The sequence below is a fragment of the Ochotona curzoniae genome, unplaced genomic scaffold, assembly GCF_017591425.1.
Source record: "Ochotona curzoniae isolate NIBS_2020 unplaced genomic scaffold, NIBS_Ocur_1.0 scaffold_2587, whole genome shotgun sequence".
Classification (NCBI taxonomy): Eukaryota; Metazoa; Chordata; class Mammalia; order Lagomorpha; family Ochotonidae; genus Ochotona; species Ochotona curzoniae.
The window spans coordinates 7,492,539-7,509,223 of NW_024467096.1; the positions used below are offsets into that span (position 1 = coordinate 7,492,539).

Genomic DNA, 16,685 nt, shown 5'->3' on the forward strand with positions numbered 1-16,685 from the left:
TCCCATATGGGTGCTGGTTCATGTTCCAACTGCTCTACTTCCCATCCAGTTCCCTGCTTATGGCCCAGGAAAGCAGTAGAGGATGTCCCAAAGCCTTGGTTGGGATCCTGAACCCATGTGGGAGACCTAGGGGAAGCTCCTGGCTCCTGGCTCCTGGCTTCGGATCAGCTCAGCTCTGGCTGTTGCAACCACTTGGGGATTGAACCAGTAGATGGAAGATCTTCCTCTCTGTATCTCCTTTTCTCTGTATATCTGTCTTTCCAATAAAAAAAATTAAGAATGCTGAAGTTAATCTTAAAAAGAGAGAGACAGTAGTTAGCATTCAGGGAATTGGACAAATACCTTAAGAACACAGTGGGACAGGCATGGTGGCGTGGCACCTTAATCATTTCACCCATGGCACTGGCATTCCATATAGGCACCAATCTGACTCCTGATTGTTCCACTTGCCCTCCAGCTCCCTGCTAATGGCCTGGGAAAGCAGTAGAGGGTGGCACAAGTCCTGTGGGTCCTGTGTCCATGTGCGACACCTGGGGAAGCTCCTGGTTTCAAACCGGCCCAACTGTGAACATTGAGACCATTTGGGGAGTGAACAGGCAGATGGAAAGTCTTTCTCTATTTCTCTCTGACTCATCCCATAACTGACTTTTAAGTAAAATCAATAAATATGAAAAAGGAAGAAAGAAAGAAAGAACCTTAGAAGGATTAAAAAAAAAAGGCAAAAAGAACCTGGAAGCTTTTCCTCCTCCTGTGGCAAGTCCTCGGGGCTTGGACCCCGTGTGTGTGCGGGGTCAGGTCGCTGCTCTGTGTGGTCTGCAACAGTGCTCACAGCAGCACTAGGGAAAGAGACTGGGCTTTGTGGAGGTTGAGAGCAATGGAGTAAGGAATTCGAGAGAATGGATGAAGGGACGGACCATGTGGTTTCCCTAGATATGGAAAGAAATAAAGGGACTAGGGGTGAAAGCATGAATCAGGGGAGCCAGAGTCCAGAGGTTGGCTGAGGTGAAGAGGCAGTGCTGGGGAGGTCACCACTGGCCTGGAGCCCTGTGAAGGAAGCATCAGTGACGGGGCAGGGGAGAGTGTGTCGAGACTGCTGCCTGAGGATGACACGCGTGACAGTCGTGGTTAGGCTGAGTACATGCTGCAGCATTTGGAGCAGACCAGGGTCCCACGTGGTGCTGGGCTAGTCTGGCAAGGACAGCCAACTGCAGTGCCGGCTTCCGTGGAAATGTGCCTGGAGATGTTTCCTTGTCTTTAACACAGAACCTTGACATTCCTGGGAGAAGCTTCACTGGTTTCTCAAGGAATCTTCTCCCCTGGAGTCACCACTGCTCATGGAAACTGACCATTGGTGCATGTGGGCAGGCCGAGGAGGCCGGGAGCAGCTTCGGGGGTGGAGCTGGAACAGGGGTCTGGTACCCACAGGTTCCTGCACCAATACTGTTCTTTGTAAATATACAAAGTTTAGCAACAGAGTAATTCACCAATTCTAAGTAAAACAGGTTTGTTCACAAAGTCTTTGCATCTTCATCAATTCACACTGGCTTTGAATGGTTCTCCCTACATCACATGAGATTGGTGGTACGCTTTCTCCTTCCCACTCTTAACGTTTCTATGAAAAATATTAAGCATGTGATTTTATAAAGCCTCTTAAGAAATGGCTGACATCTTGGAAACTTTAGCAATTTTTTTTTTTTCACAGAAAGCATCATTTGGAAATTATAGTTGATTCAAGGCAATTCAAGTCTATTCAAGACTCCAAATCAAGAGAGCTTAAATCCTGTTTTAAACTTTCACATTTTTGGTTTTTCAAGTTTATGAAAATGACCAACACTCAGCTTCTGTGTTGCCTTTTAAATAACAGTACTTTTCTTCCTCTTCAACAGAGAAGCTTAATATTAAGTTTGTGCTGCCTGAGGCTAGAGCTGGACTCCTGTCGTTTGAAGAGAGCCAGAGAATTAAGAAACTCCACGAGGAGAACAGACAGTTCTTGTGTATCCCACGGAGGTGAGTCAAACAAGAACTTAGAGCAGTACATGGCCCCTGCGTAAACTTCGAAAGCTAGTATTTGCATTTTTCCTGCCTGCTTTCCTCAGCTGCCATTATTATATCCAAGTCTCCTGTTTGATAACTTACATGTGGAATTGTTTCCCCTTTACGATTGTTTCAGGCCCAAGTGGGACAAAAACACTAGCCCAGAAGAACTCAAACAGGCAGAGAAAGATAACTTCCTCAAATGGAGGCGTCAGCTTGTCCGGTGAGTGTTTTCCATGTGCGCCTGCACAAGATGAGCAGCTCACTCTGGTCCATTCCTGGCCCTTGTCCCTCTGTCCTCTCCTGCAGCTGATGGCTGCTCTCCAGAGCATGCTGCTAGGAGTGGGGGGGGAACAGTGACTGTGTGCGATCGGTCAAGCTTCCAGGGCTTCACTGGCTTATGACAAAGTTGAGTTTGGTGGAATGTGTTTTTTATTATTATTATTAACTCGGGGAAGGAGTATACAAATTTAGATGGTATCTCTGTAATAATCTTTCTAAAAATAAATTGGAGTGCTTATGCTACTTCAAATCATTGCCTGGCAAAAATATAAACTTCTCATTCTAAAGCCAGGCTAGAAGAGGAGCAAAAGCTGATACTGACTCCATTTGAGCGGAATTTGGACTTCTGGCGCCAGCTCTGGAGGGTCATTGAGAGAAGGTAAGTGACAGCTTTCATCTGTGTAATGAAGACAGTGTCGTCCCGTTAGACTCCTTTTGGGTGTTATTGGATGTTAGCATGTGTTCATGGGCTTAGCCTCTGCTGTGGGAGTGTCAGGTTAAGATTACAAAAGGCTGTTGAGAATTTGAAACACTGACAGTATAGGACTGTGATTGTAAATGGACTCTTGTTTCCAGATGAGGACATTGCTAAGTGTGTGGGAATGATGAATATTTTCCGTTCTGAAGCACCTATAGTTAATTCCACAGGTATATATGTAGATATTGAGTTCCTGTTGGTGACATGAAAAATGTCCCGTCCAGCAGGACAGTCAACGGGGGTCGCAACCAAACTAGGAGAGAATGACTGGACAAGAGACACGAAGAATGGACAGCAAGACAGGATGTCTGATCAAGCTGTCAGTTTATTGATTTCAACTGAGGGGTTTTATATTCTTCAATAACTAAGGCTCAGGGAGGGAAGGAGAAACTGGGACACAGGCCATGGTCTCAAGACCGATTGTTCTTGAGCAACCACCATATCAACAATAGTAACCAACATATCAACAATAGCATAGGTAATCAGTAACAAGATGTCGGCAGGTACAGCATAAATCACATTCTGAAACAGCTGCTAGAAACAATTGAGGCTAAGCATGTGATTAGTTTCATAACCTCTTTCCCAAGCATCTAGCCAGCCAGGGGTTTTCCACTGTCCCATAGGTCTATATTCAAAATGGCTTCAGTGTGGCTATAGTACGTGGCTCCTGACAGAAAAATACAGTCATAGGAAGGTAGAATCGTGCTTACAGAGAGGATATGTGCTATGGGGGAAGCAGGTGTGTGAGCGCACTTCAGCTGGCTTGTATGGAGTTCACTTACAGACAAGGCGCCGGGACACAGGGGAGTAAAAGGCAACCTTGAGAGGCAGCATTGTGCTGCCACAGGGAGGCCACTGAGTGCATCGCCTGCATCCCAGGTCGGGTCTCGGGAGCTTTGGTTTCAGCTCCCCGCCGATGTACCTGGGACAGCAGTGTGTGATGACCCGTGTGCTTGGGCCCGTTACCCACTTAGGAGACCTGAGTAGAATTAGTTCCAGGCAGCTGGCTTCGGCTTGGTCCAGCCCTGGGCATTGCAACCACTGGGGAATGAAGTACTAGATGGGAGATCTTCCTGTTACTCTGCCTTCCAAGTAAATTTTTTAAGAAGTTGTAGTCCTTGAACTTGGAGAATTCAGTATCTAGCAAAATACAAGGAGAATATGCTTCTGTGTATTACAGGTACAAAGACAGTGAGCCCTGTCACAGCAGATTGTAGGAAACCAAGGGATAATTTTTTTTTTTTAACTTTATTTTTATTTGAAAGAATTACAGAGAAGAGGAGAGAAAGGGAGGTCTTTCATCTCCTAGTTCATTCCCCTAATGGCCGCAGTGGTCAAAGCAGAGCCAACCTGAAGTCAGGAGCCATAAGCTATTAGCCTTGTCTGGATCTTGCACAAGGGTACAGGATCTCAAGGCTTTGGTCCATCCTCCAGTGTTTTCCCAGTCTACCAGCAGGGAGCTGAATGGGAAGTGGAGCAGCCAGGACACGAATCAGCACACATATGGGATGTGTGGTGCTTGAAAGTGGAGCATTAGGGACCCGGCGCAGTGGCCTAGCGGCTAAAGTCCTCACCTTGAACGCGCCCGGGATCCCATATGGGCACAGGTTCTAATCCCGGCAGCTCCACTCCCCATCCAGCTCCCTGCTTGAGGCCTGGGAAAGCAGTCGAGGACGGCCCAAAGCCTTGGGACCCTGCACCCGTGTGGGAGACCTGGAAGAAGTTCCTGGATCCTGGCTTTGGATCGGCATAGCATCAGCCCTTGCGCTCACTTGGGGAGTGAATCATCGGACAGAAGCTCTTCCTCTCTGTCTCTCCTCCTCTCTGTATATCTGACTTTCCAAGAAATAAATAAATCTTAAAAAAAAAAAAGTGGAGCATTAGCCTGTTGAGCCCGGGTGCCAGCCCCCTTTTTGTACTTTTTATACCCCTAAATCAACAACTGGTTCCCCAGGAGAGGGCCTGCACTTACTGAATCATCTATCTTCAATTGAATTGCAGTATTTGTTATTTTTATCATGTAGTGTTTTTTTTTTTTTAATGAGCAAGAATATGTTTCTCAAGGAACATGATGTGTATTATGTGGAAGTGGATCTGAGTTACACAAAAATATTAATAAAGTGACTACTGCCACATCTTTTGAGAGGAAATATTTATTGATGTCTTCCCTCGAGCAGATGTCTCCTGTTTGGCAACAGCCTGGCTGAGCCATCTGCTACTTGGATTTCAGTAGGAGTTATCAGGCTGGGTACAAGCTTTCTTCTCTGTCATTCCTAGATTTAAATAAGATACTCCTATAGCGGCAGCTGTCAGCAAGTGATTTATTAGTTTTCTTTTGAAGCCTTAGCATTAGGGCAGATTAGGCGGTGTATAATTAGTAGGCTTCACCTTGGACTAAAGATTTGGAAGACACGCTTCTCACCAGGAGAGCTTAGCAGAGGTTTTGGCACTGGCATGTCATCTGAGCTCCACCAGGCAGAATCAAGGTAGTGGAGTATTGTGGCTAAGAGCACGACTTCTGGGCCAGGCTGTCTGGCTCCCTATCCCTGCTCCACTACTGACTGTCTACCTGGTGGGCCAGCTGCTTAAGCTGTTCTAAGCTTCAGTTTTCTTATGTATAAGCTGGGGATCAGCATACATTAAAATAAAATGATTTGGGTCCAGCATTGTGGTATAGCAGGTAAAGACACCGCCTGTGTGTGACTCCAGCATCCCAAATGCACATCGGTTTTGAGTCCACTTATGATCTAGCTGCCTGCTGATGTGCCTGGCTAGAGCAGAGGATGGACCTATTGCTGGGGCCCCTGCACCCAGTGGGAGACCCAGGTGAAGCTCCTGCCTCCAGCCTGGCCCAGCCCTGTCTGTTACAATCATTTGGAGAGGAAGATTCTCTCTTTCTCTCTCTCTCTGTCTTAAAATAAAAATAAATAAATCTGAAAAATACATAAAGTCTCTGTCATGTGCTTGATATATGGAAACTGCTTCCTGTGTATATGGTCCGTGCTCCCTTTGACCTCATAGTGAGTGGAATGTCTGACATTTGTTTTTCAGTGATATTGTGGTCCAGATAGTAGATGCTCGAAACCCCCTGCTGTTCAGATGTGAGGATCTGGTGAGTAACATGTGACAAAATGCAGATTCTCCTCCCTTGCACAGAGTTCAGCATCGGTCAGAGCAGGGCTTGTCAGCAGGCCTTCTGTACCTGGCAGCTGTGTTTCATGAGGTTTCCTCCCCAGGCAGGAGCTTGCATAATGCCACTGTGTAGACAGACGTTCTGTCAGACAACTGCTTCCATCTGCCGGAAGGCGCAAAAACACGAGCTTTCTGACTTTATACTTCAGAATCCACTTTGCTAATAGATATTTGCTAGAACTTTCTGATTTACAGAGCCATCTACTGAAACAGCAGGTTTGTTGTTTTCACATCTTTCTAGCCACTTCACTTTTTAATCCATGCTGTTAAGTTCTCCTTTCACATCTTAATTATCACTCCCTGTGGTGTTTATAAGAAAATTAAGTTTGCACAGCACCACCAGGGTGTGAGGGTCACAGGAGGCTGTGTAGTACCAGCGTGAGTTAACATGGCACGTACTTCGGGGGGATGTGCAGGGAGCGCCCTGCCAGGAACAGAACAGATTATTTTAAATTCGCCAGTGAATAACATGAAACCTCATAGCCTGCTGAGGGGATTAGTAGAATGGGCTGTGATTAGGAGTCTAAATTAAAGTGATTTGGGACTGGAGGCAGTAGCTTCCTTATATGTGTTTGAAGAGGCTTTCTGACATCCTTGCCTTGTGTAGGAATGCTACGTGAAAGAAGTGGATGCCAGTAAGGAGAACATTATTCTCATAAACAAGGCAGACTTGCTGACTGCTGAGCAGCGGAGTGCCTGGGCCTCGTACTTTGAAAAAGAAGATGTGCAGGTTATCTTTTGGTCAGCCTTGGCGGAAACCGTTCAGCTGAATGGGGACTCTAAGGTAACCTGGGGGACAGTCTGGAGAGGAGGTTCTGGGAGGAGTGCTATCGTCTTGGAATCGTGTGCTATTTGTGCTTTTGTTTTTCTTACTGCAGATTTTTTTTTTAATATTTATTTTTATTGGGAACTCAGATATACAGAGATGAGAAGAGACAGTGAAGATGATCTTCCATCCATTGATACACTCTCCAGGTTGTCGTAATAGCCAACACTGAGCCGACCTGAAACCAGGAACCTGGAGCCTCCTCTGGGTCTTCCATGCAGGTGCTGGGTCCCAAGGTTCCAGGCCGTCCTCTACTGCTTTCCCGGGCCACAAACAGGGAGCTGGATGGGAAGCGGGGCTGCCGGGATTAGAACCAGAGCCCAAATGGGATCCTGGCGCATGCAAGGTGAGGACTTTAGCCACTAGGCCACAGCACACAGCCCTTACTGCAGATTTTGTGGGAATTAGTTTTTGTTTTATTCTGTTTTTCTCTCTATACTATTGTAGAAGGATGCATTATAGAACAGGGAATCAGCAGGTTGTGTGTGTATGTTTGTTTTGTAGTTGTCAGATAGTTTGGTATGTCTCTAGGGTCCCTTTTTTTAAAATTTCAGGCAGGAAGTTGGGTAGGAAATTTCATGATGACTTAGTAATTGCTTTAGGAGAAGTCAGAACAAAAGGGTCAACTGAAAGCAGTATGGGATTTATTTTTTATTTTTATTTTCTGATTGAATAATAACTAAGTAAGAAAAGAAACTAGTAGTAGAATTGTTGACCTGGAAGGGATTCATACCTGACAACCTTTTGCCTGCTCTCCTTTTCTCATCCCAGCGTAAAAAGCAATCTGCTGGCTGTTCCGTGCATGTTGAGCTGGGAGGATACTCTCATTCAGAGTTCCCTTTTCAGGAGATATTCTGTACTTATGGTTGTCATTGATCGTGTACACAAATCATTCCCCCAAAAAATGTTTAGAAAAAAGATGTATTAGCAGATCTCATTTTATCTTTGTTTATGTAGGCCCTGTGTGATGGCTCAGTGACTAAATCCTCACTTTACAAACGCCAGGATCCCAACAGGGTGCTGATTCATGTGCCAGCTGCTCCACTTCCCATCTAGCTCCCTGCTTGTGGCCCAAAGCCTTGAGACCCTACACCCATGTAGGAGACCTAGAAGAAGCTCCTGGCTCTTGGCTTTATGATAGTATACAGATTATATATTATAGTATATAGAATGTATAATATGTGTAATATATAATATGTTATATAATATATGTAATATATTGTAGAAATATCTAGATAATATTATTGGCTGCTGGCTTCAAGCTGGCCCAGCCCTGGCCATTGCAACCATTTAGGAACTAAACCAGAAGATTAAAGACATCTGTCTGTTTCTCTATATATTTTTTTCCCTTTCAATTAAGTAAAATAAGTCTTCTGAAAAATAATAATTAATTTTCTCTATCAGGCACCACTATTCAGAGTGCCTTACATATTTTTTTTCTTTAGTTTTCCTAACAGCGAGCAAAAGTACTTCTCTTCAATAATTGGTCTCCGTAGCTTCCTTTCTTAAATCATTACTGCTGTTTAAGACATAAGGAATCTATCCCAGAAGTCAGTGTCTTCCGGGAATGTTTGAGCAGATGTTTGCCCCTGTGTTATTGTGCACTGCTTGCTAGTACATTCAGAAATGGGGAAAGGATTGTTTTTTGCATTTGGAATTCCAAACGGAAGTAGAGCTGTGTGCGAGGAACCTTGGTTGCTTCCTGTTGGTTACTGCCTTAGTTTTAGGACTCACCTGCTGATCTGCAGTTATTTTGTGACCAATCTCTGTATTGCAATATTTGGCTTTTTCGCTGATTCTTTCTGAGAATCAGGCACCATTTTGGCTCTTTTAAGTTTCCTGAAATGCTACTGTTCTCCCTGTTGTCTCAGGTTTATAATTTGATATTTATAAAATGATTCAGAAAAGCTTATTTATGACATAATTTTTTATATACTGCTCATTTATCATGCATAATATTACCTACAATTTTAGGGTTCTTTGGATATCTTTTTGAATTGCCAGATAATATTCTGAAATCATATTTCTTTTTCCTGATGTTTTGCTTTTATGATTCCTTCCCTAAAATTTAAAATACATATTTGAATTCATTATCTCCTTTTTGTGGCTTCCATCATTCTACACTAAATTATTTGGAAATGATACAAAGCTTGTATCGCTTTCAAAATCCCAGCCAGTTCAACCTTGTGGACAAGGATTAGTAATTACCTTGTTTTTGTTTGGTATCAATAGGAATACTTTCATGAGTAGTAAATTATTTTGCCTTTTTTTGGTTGGGGGGACTTTGTTTGGGAAACTCCACACAGGAGTTTGGTTCATTTAGAGGTTGTGTAAAATCCACTGTGCTCTGACTTGTTACAGGCACATTATAATTTTGAAAGAATAACAGTCTCCTTAAATGGGCAAATCAGTCTTTAAAAATGTGAAACAAAGGAAAGGTTGCAGAGGATACCTTCTTTGTACAAGGAAGTGAATGCTAAATGTATTATTGCTAAAGAGAAATGCTGTTTTATTCTACAGTCCATTACAAAGTAATGTACTTCCAAAGAGTCTGTTTAACATGGGATGCCCACCCCTCTTTTTTTTTTTAAGCTTTAATTTAAATTACAAAATAGTATATGTTACTTGTACAAGGCTCCAGTACTGCAGAGATGTGTACAATATAAAGTGAAGCTCTGGGCCCAATGTGGTAGCCTAGTGACTAAAGTCCTCACCTTGCAAAGGCTTGGGTCCCATGTGGGCAACAATTCTAATCCTGGCAGCCCCGCTTCCCATTCAGCTCCCTGCCTGTGGCCTGGGAAAGCAGTCAAGGACAGCCCAAAGCCTTGGGACTCTGCACCTGCATGGGAGACCTGGAAGAAGCTCCTGCCTTCTGGCTTCGGATCAGCACAGCTTCGGTTACTGCAGCCACTTGGTGATTGAATCATCAGACAGAAGATCTTCCTCACTATCCTCATCTCTGTATATCTGATTTTCCAATAAAAACAAATAAATGTTAAACATGTGAAGCTTCTCCATGCCTCCTCTCCCCAGAGGGCAGCACAGCTGATGGTCTGGTTATAGCATCTGCTCCTGTCATCACCCTTTCCAGTTCTTACTGTCACTTTTCTTGCCGTCAGTTCATCTCACATAACCAGCTCCTTGACTGCCTTCACAGGAGTATAGTGCAGTTGTTACACACTTTTAACTTGTGTGACTTGTGCTTTTTCATCAGGAACAAATAAACAGAGTTCCTGGAGAGACCTACATAGGCGAGTCTGAAGACTCTAGCTGTGATGAGACTGAACGGCTCCAGATCAGGGCTGTGCTCCCTCTCAGTGAAGAGTCTGCTAGTGATGAAGATGACAGTGAATATGAAGACTGCCAGGAGGAGGAGGAGGAGGACTGGCAGACGTGTTCAGAAGAAGACAGCGGCCCTGAGGAAGAGGCCTGTAGTGGGGACTGCAAGGGAAACTGTGCTGTGGGTTCGGAGGCTCAGAGCAGCGGCACCCCACCAAGGAGACAGATACACAATTCCAGTCACCTGGTGTCAAAGCAGGAACTGCTGGAACTCTTCAAGCAGCTACACATTGGAAAGAAGGTGAAGGATGGACAGCTCACTGTTGGATTGGTAAGATGAAATGTGCCATAGAATTATTACCATACGAGGACCCTTATTCTTCCTTCGATAGCTGCACAAGGACTCTGGACCAGTGAGGCTGCTGGCCTTGCCCTCTTGCTGCTGTTGGCATCATTGGGTAAGGAAGTGGGACAGGCCGAGTCCAGCTGAAAGGGACACATTTTGTCTAGGCTCATGGTGGGTGTGCACCTGTTGGGTCAGAAGCTAGAAATTGCCCTGTGTCAGAGATGCCTTGGGACAGCAGCGCAGCAGTGGGAAGGACCATTGGCACCTCGGAAGCATGCCCGGGACACAGCCCAGTGTTTCACATGGCAAAGTCCTGCCAGCAGCCCCAAGTTTTCCCCCAAGGAGACCATGCCAGGGGCATCCGCTCTGCCCAGCCTCACATGGGTTACCCATTGTGATAGCACTAGGCAGTAAAACCTTGGGAGGATTCTTGTTTCACACCCAGCAAACCCTTTGTCAAGGAGAAACGGCAGGAGGAACTGGACTCCATTCTCTTGAGTACAGACTGCGGGCTGAGCTCTATCCTGAGATCCATCAGGTGTGTTACAGCCCTGGGTCTCTCCTGAGACACCCACCCGGTCTTTCAGTTGGATTGCTGTCAGCTCACCTCTCTCTGTTCTTTCTGAGCTGCCTGCTGGCCTGACTGTTGATCAGACTATGTAACTTTGTTTTCCCCAGCCAGGATGACTGGGTACCATCTCAAGTTTGGTTTGGAGAAGGTCCCATCCATTCTGATTGATGCCCTACACCATCGAACACCCCCTTTAGACTTTGCAATCTTACATTCCCTGTCTCATTTCTGAGCTCTTTTGGTGGGGGGAGTAGTTGGGGGAGTCAGATTTACAGAGAGGCGAAACAAAAATCATCCATCAGCTGGCCATAGTGACTGGAGCTAAGCTGATCTGAAGCCAGGAACTAGGAGATTGTTCCAGGTCTCCCACACAGGTGCAGGGTCCTAAGGCTTTGGGCCATCTCCACTGCTTTCCCAGGCCACAAGCAGGGAGCTGGAAGGGAAGTAGAGCAGCTGGCATAGAAACTGGTGCCCACGTGGTATCGTGGCAAATGCTAGGCAAGGACTTGAGCCACTAGGCTACTGCGCCTTGCCCTTTTTTTTTTTTTTTTTTTTTTTTAGAATTGTTTATTTGAAAGACAGAGTTACAGAGAGAGGAGGGGAGAGATATAGATAGATATATCTTTTGACTTACTGTCCAAATGGTTAGTGCAGCCAGAGCTGGGCCAGGCTGTAGACAGACTCTAATCCAGGTCTCCCAAGCACTTGGGCAATCTGCTGCTGCTTTCCCAGGCTCATCAACGGTGAGATGGATCAGAAGTGGAGCCGCTGGAACTCAAACCAGTGGGACACTGGTGTTGCAGGTGGTAGCTTAACCTATTGGGCAGAGAATAGGTTTATTTTGATGGGTGGGGGAGGAGCAACTGGGATTTTGCATTATGTTTTTATATACATTTTCATGAACTTTTTGAGTATTCTTGATATGCATGAATTGTTGCACCAACATAAAGTGTTTTTTTTTGTTTGTTTTTAACCAGTGTAGACATCTTTAATTCCATTTTCCACACTTTTGAGAGTACCCATGTATCTTCTGCCATTCTCTTGAAGTTCACCTCTTCCTGTTAGGTAAATTACTGAGAGAATAGAATGAGATTGAATTTCTCAATGTTGTCTTCAGATTCCCAGTGCAGTGTTCTGTTGGCATCCTGTGGTCCTCTGCAGATTGCCTTGTAAATGTCCTAGTGATGGACAATCTTCACATCTTGGCCAGGCAAAATAGGACTGGTGCTTGAGCTGCGTAGATAGTGCATAAGGACTAGAGGAAAAGGAACCATATCACCACCGTGACTATATACGCTAATTCCAGAAGTGACTGTGAAAGTGCACAGCAGCGTGCTTCCAGGTTTCCCCATTCTTAGCTATGGAAATTTAAGATGCTAGAAATGATATTTATTATGCAACTTTTCCAATTAGGACAATAAACCAGAGTGAAGGAAAGGAGGTTTACTGTAGCCCCTGCAGTTTAATTTGTGTTACTTATTATTTGAGAGACAGATCCAGTGCTTCCATCTGCTGCTTCACTCCCAGAATGGCCACAGCGGCTGGGCCTGTGCCTGGCTGAAGCAGGAACTGAAAGTACAACTGAAGTCTGTTAGTTGGGTGGCAGGAACCAAGTCACTTGGGCCATCACTGCTGTCTCCCCGGGTCCACATTAGCAGAGAGCTGCAGGCAGGAGCTAGAACTGGGTCCCAGACACAAGCAATGCCACCATGGGATGTGGGCATCTTAAATGGCACCTTAACTGCCAATTATATAGCTGAACTATTTGTCACTAAAGACTAAGTAAAAATTACCACTCCACAGGAGAATGCCGACAGACAGAATATCCATTTCAGATAAACCTCTCAAGTAATTCAGTGCTTGTTTGGTGTTTTGCAACATGTATGTGAAATCTATGGGTTTTTGGTAAATGTACTGCTTGACTGGTAACCCCTGCATCTCTTACAGGTGGGATACCCTAATGTTGGTAAAAGTTCAACCATTAACACCATCATGGGCAACAAGAAGGTGTCTGTGTCTGCCACCCCCGGTCACACCAAGCACTTTCAGGTACTTCCACAGTCCTGTGCCACTTGTGCGGCTCGCTTGCCTTCACCCGCTGCACGCTCAGCTTCATCTTCTCGTCTTTCAGACTCTCTACGTGGAGCCCGGCCTCTGCTTATGTGACTGCCCCGGCCTGGTGATGCCATCGTTTGTGTCCACAAAGGCAGAGATGATTTGTAGTGGCATCCTGCCCATCGACCAGATGAGGGATCATGTCCCCCCAGTGTCACTGATATCCTTCTGTGTGTGAGTTGTCTAAACGCTGCCTCCCAGCCGCATCTCAAGGACTAGGCTTTAGTATCTGAAGCGCAGACAATCTCAGATACTTTCTTGTGACTGCAGTCTGCATAGTGAACTAGCATCAGGACCTCAGGACCTGGTTCCATCAGGATAATCTGGTGTCATGGAACCAAGTTGCAAACCTGCTTAGTAGCGCCACTCAGCTGTTTGAACAACCTTGGAAAACTTGCTTAAATTCCAGGTACTTTTTCTTTTTCCATAAAATGGGGAGGTAGCCACAGGTACATTGTCGTTGACTGCATTGAAGGTTAAAAGCTGACATGGTTTGAATGCTTGCCAAAGGCTTTTCTTTCTTTAGTTTTTAAAGAGTTACTTATTTTTTATTACAAAGTCAGATATACAGAGAAGAGGAGAGACAGAGAGGAAGATCTTCCATCCGATGATTCACTCCCCAAGTGACCGCAACAGCTGGTGCTGCGCCGATCCAAAGCTGGGAACAGGAACCTCCTCCAGGTCTCCCACACAGGTGCAGGGTCCCAAAGCTCCAGGCTGTCCCCAGGCCACAAGCAGGGAGCTGGATGGGAAGTGGAGCTGCCTGGATTAGAACCGGCGCCCATATGGGATCCCGGAGTGTTCAAGGTGAGGACTTTAGCTGCTGGGCCACGCCGCTGGGCCCCTTTATTTTCTTCTTAAATTTTTATTTTACTATTTATTACAAATGTGAGGTGGGTACAGATCCATGTGGTCCTCCGATTAGGATGGACAGGTTTGGGGAGGGTTTAGAAGGCTAGTGAGATAAATGTCTCCGTCTTCCCTCCTGCGTCCCCAGTCAGTCAGTGAAGGGAAGGAGGGAGGTGTGCTGCTCTGCTGGAACACCACTGCACTGCACCAGGAACAGAGTCGGCCGTTTGCTGTTACCCTAGACACCTTGGAGAGGGAAAAGGTGTTCCATGGATGTTACTGCAGTGACTTTCTTTTTCTTTCTTTTAATATTTATTTTATTTTTTATCACAAATATAAAGAGGAGAGATAAAGAAGGAAGATCTTCCGTCTGATGATTCACTCCCCAAGTGAGCGCAATGGCCAGTGCTGCGCTGATCCGAAGCCAGAATCCAGGAACTTCTTCCAGGCCACCCACATGGGTGCAGGGTCCCAAGGCTTTGGGTCGTTCTTGACGGCTTTCCGAGGCCACAAGCAGGGAGCTGGATGCGGAGTGAGGTGGCTGGAATTAGAACTGGCACCCACATGGGATTCCGGCACATTCAAGGCGAGGACTTTAGCCACTAGGGCACCGTGCCAGGCCCGATTTTTTTTTTTCTAAGATTTATTTATTTTTATTGGAAAGGCAGATATACAGAGAGGAGGAGAGACAGAGAGACTTATCTTCCAGCCAATGATTCACCTTTCGCTTCCCAAGCAGCCACAAGGGCTGGAGCTGGGCTGAACCAAAGCCAGGAGTCAGGAGCTTCCCCCGGGTTTCCCACACAGGTGCAGGGACCCAAGCCTTTGGGTTGTCCTCGACTACTTTCCCAAGCCACAAGCAAGGAGCTGGATGGGAAGTTGGGCCACTGGGATTAGAACCTGGGCCCTACTTGAGTGATCTTGATTGTTCTGAGAAATTGTTGGCAGTAAAGGTGAGAAATTCTAAGGCCTGTTGGCTGGCCATATCTGCTTCAGTGTGTCAACAGACCCAGTTACTTGCTGTAAAACCTGGCTTGGAGTATTGTTCTTTCCATCCTTTGAAAAGATACCCAAACTCTCCTGGTGGTTTAGTCTTTCCTGTGCTTGGGGGCCTGTTCTCCTGCCCAGGAGTTAGTGAGTGAGGTGGCCCAGTCCTGCAGCCTTTGCTGTGGCATTTGACCACATGTCCTTTTTTTTTTTTTTTAAGATTTATTTATTTATTTAAAGTCAGATATACAGAGAGGGGGAGAGACAGCTAGGAAGATCATCCATCCGATGATTCACTCCCCAAGTGAGCGCAACGGCTGGTGCTGCGTCAATCCAAAGCTGGGAGCCAGGAACCTCCTCCAGGTCTCCCACACAGGTGCAGGGTCCCAAGGCTCCAGGCTGTCCTCAACTGCTTTCCCAGGCCACAAGCAGGGAGCTGGATGGGAAGTGGAGCTGCCTGGATTAGAACCGGCGCCCATATGGGATCCCGGCGTGTTCAAGGCGAGGACTTTAGCCGCTAGGCCACGCTGTCGGGCCCAACCACATGTCCTTGTGACATTTCCCAGAACGAGCGAGCACACAAGCACAGCAGTCTAGTTGGGAAGCCCCCTAAGACCTCTCAAGTGTGTCGTCTGTTGTAGGACCCATGCCCGGCATGCCACCTACACTAGCCCACACGTGTACCATATTGGTGGCTACAGGTGCCTGGCTAGTCCCACCCATAGCCCTGACTCTCATGCAAACTGGCAAGTGATTCAGCCCAGTCACTCAGGCCCCAAGACAGCCTAGCAGGCCTGCCTCCAAGCATGGCTCTTACGAGCACTGGCATGTGCTGCAGCCTACCCATCCCAGCCTGCTCCCAGGCCTGGCTCTGGTGTGGTCCAGAGGGTGCGCTGGGGAAGCCCTCCCAATTCCTGCATCCAATCCATCCCCTGTCCTGGTTCCCTCAGTTACCTGCAGGCACAATGGCCTGCTCCATGGAAGCCCTTAGGAATGTTATGTGTGTCAAATAAACCCTCAGTGGCCCCAGTTCTAGTTTGTCCCAAGTCATCCAGCCCCAAGCAGTGTGCCCAACAGTTGCACATGCCCTGGCCGGCATGTGCCCTGCTGTGTGCTTTTCTAAACCAAGTAATAAACCTACTTGATCTTCCAGAAACAGTCCCTGTTTGGCAAGTTCTGCTGTTATTTTCATTTTCTCATGTATCAGAAATTGAGGCTCAGAGAAGTGCAGTGACGACCCGAGGTCTCACAGCTGCTGAGTACAAAATGAGAACTCTGCTGCCTCTCAGCAGCTTGCAGGAAACATGGAGGTGGTATCTGCAACCTCCTCGGAAGAAGTACTCAAAGGTAGATCTAAGAAGAACTGTACCGGGGGCCTGGCACTGTGGTGCTGCACGTTAAGCTGCTGACTGCAGTGCTGTCCTAACACATGGTTCCGGTTCATATCCCGGCTGCTCCACTTCTCATCCAGCTCCCTGCTGGTGGTCTGGGAAATCAGTCGAGGACATCCCAAAGCCTTGGGACCCTGCACCCGCGTGGGAGACCTGGAAGAAGCTTCTGGCTTCTGGCTTTGGTTCAGCCCAGCTCCAGCTATTGCAGCCACTAAGGAAGTGAATCATCAGACAGAAGATCTTCCTCTCTGTCTGTCCTCTCTGTATATCTGACTTTCCAATAAAAATTAATAAATTTTTTTCAAAAATGTAAACCATAACCAAAAAATAGGAAT

The 16,685-nt window shown here is 46.3% G+C and overlaps 1 protein-coding gene across 1 annotated transcript in view; it reads left to right on the plus strand.

The window, feature by feature from the left end:
- Positions 1-16,685, plus strand: part of LSG1 (large 60S subunit nuclear export GTPase 1) — a 30,637-nt gene that overhangs the window by 4,257 nt on the left and 9,695 nt on the right. The window contains exons 3-10 of the mRNA XM_041002912.1: positions 1,887-2,007; positions 2,171-2,257; positions 2,609-2,695; positions 5,846-5,906; positions 6,594-6,770; positions 10,027-10,422; positions 12,956-13,057; positions 13,140-13,283. Coding sequence (XP_040858846.1) covers positions 1,887-2,007; positions 2,171-2,257; positions 2,609-2,695; positions 5,846-5,906; positions 6,594-6,770; positions 10,027-10,422; positions 12,956-13,057; positions 13,140-13,283 — 1,175 coding nt within the window. The remainder of the gene's footprint in view (positions 1-1,886; positions 2,008-2,170; positions 2,258-2,608; positions 2,696-5,845; positions 5,907-6,593; positions 6,771-10,026; positions 10,423-12,955; positions 13,058-13,139; positions 13,284-16,685) is intronic.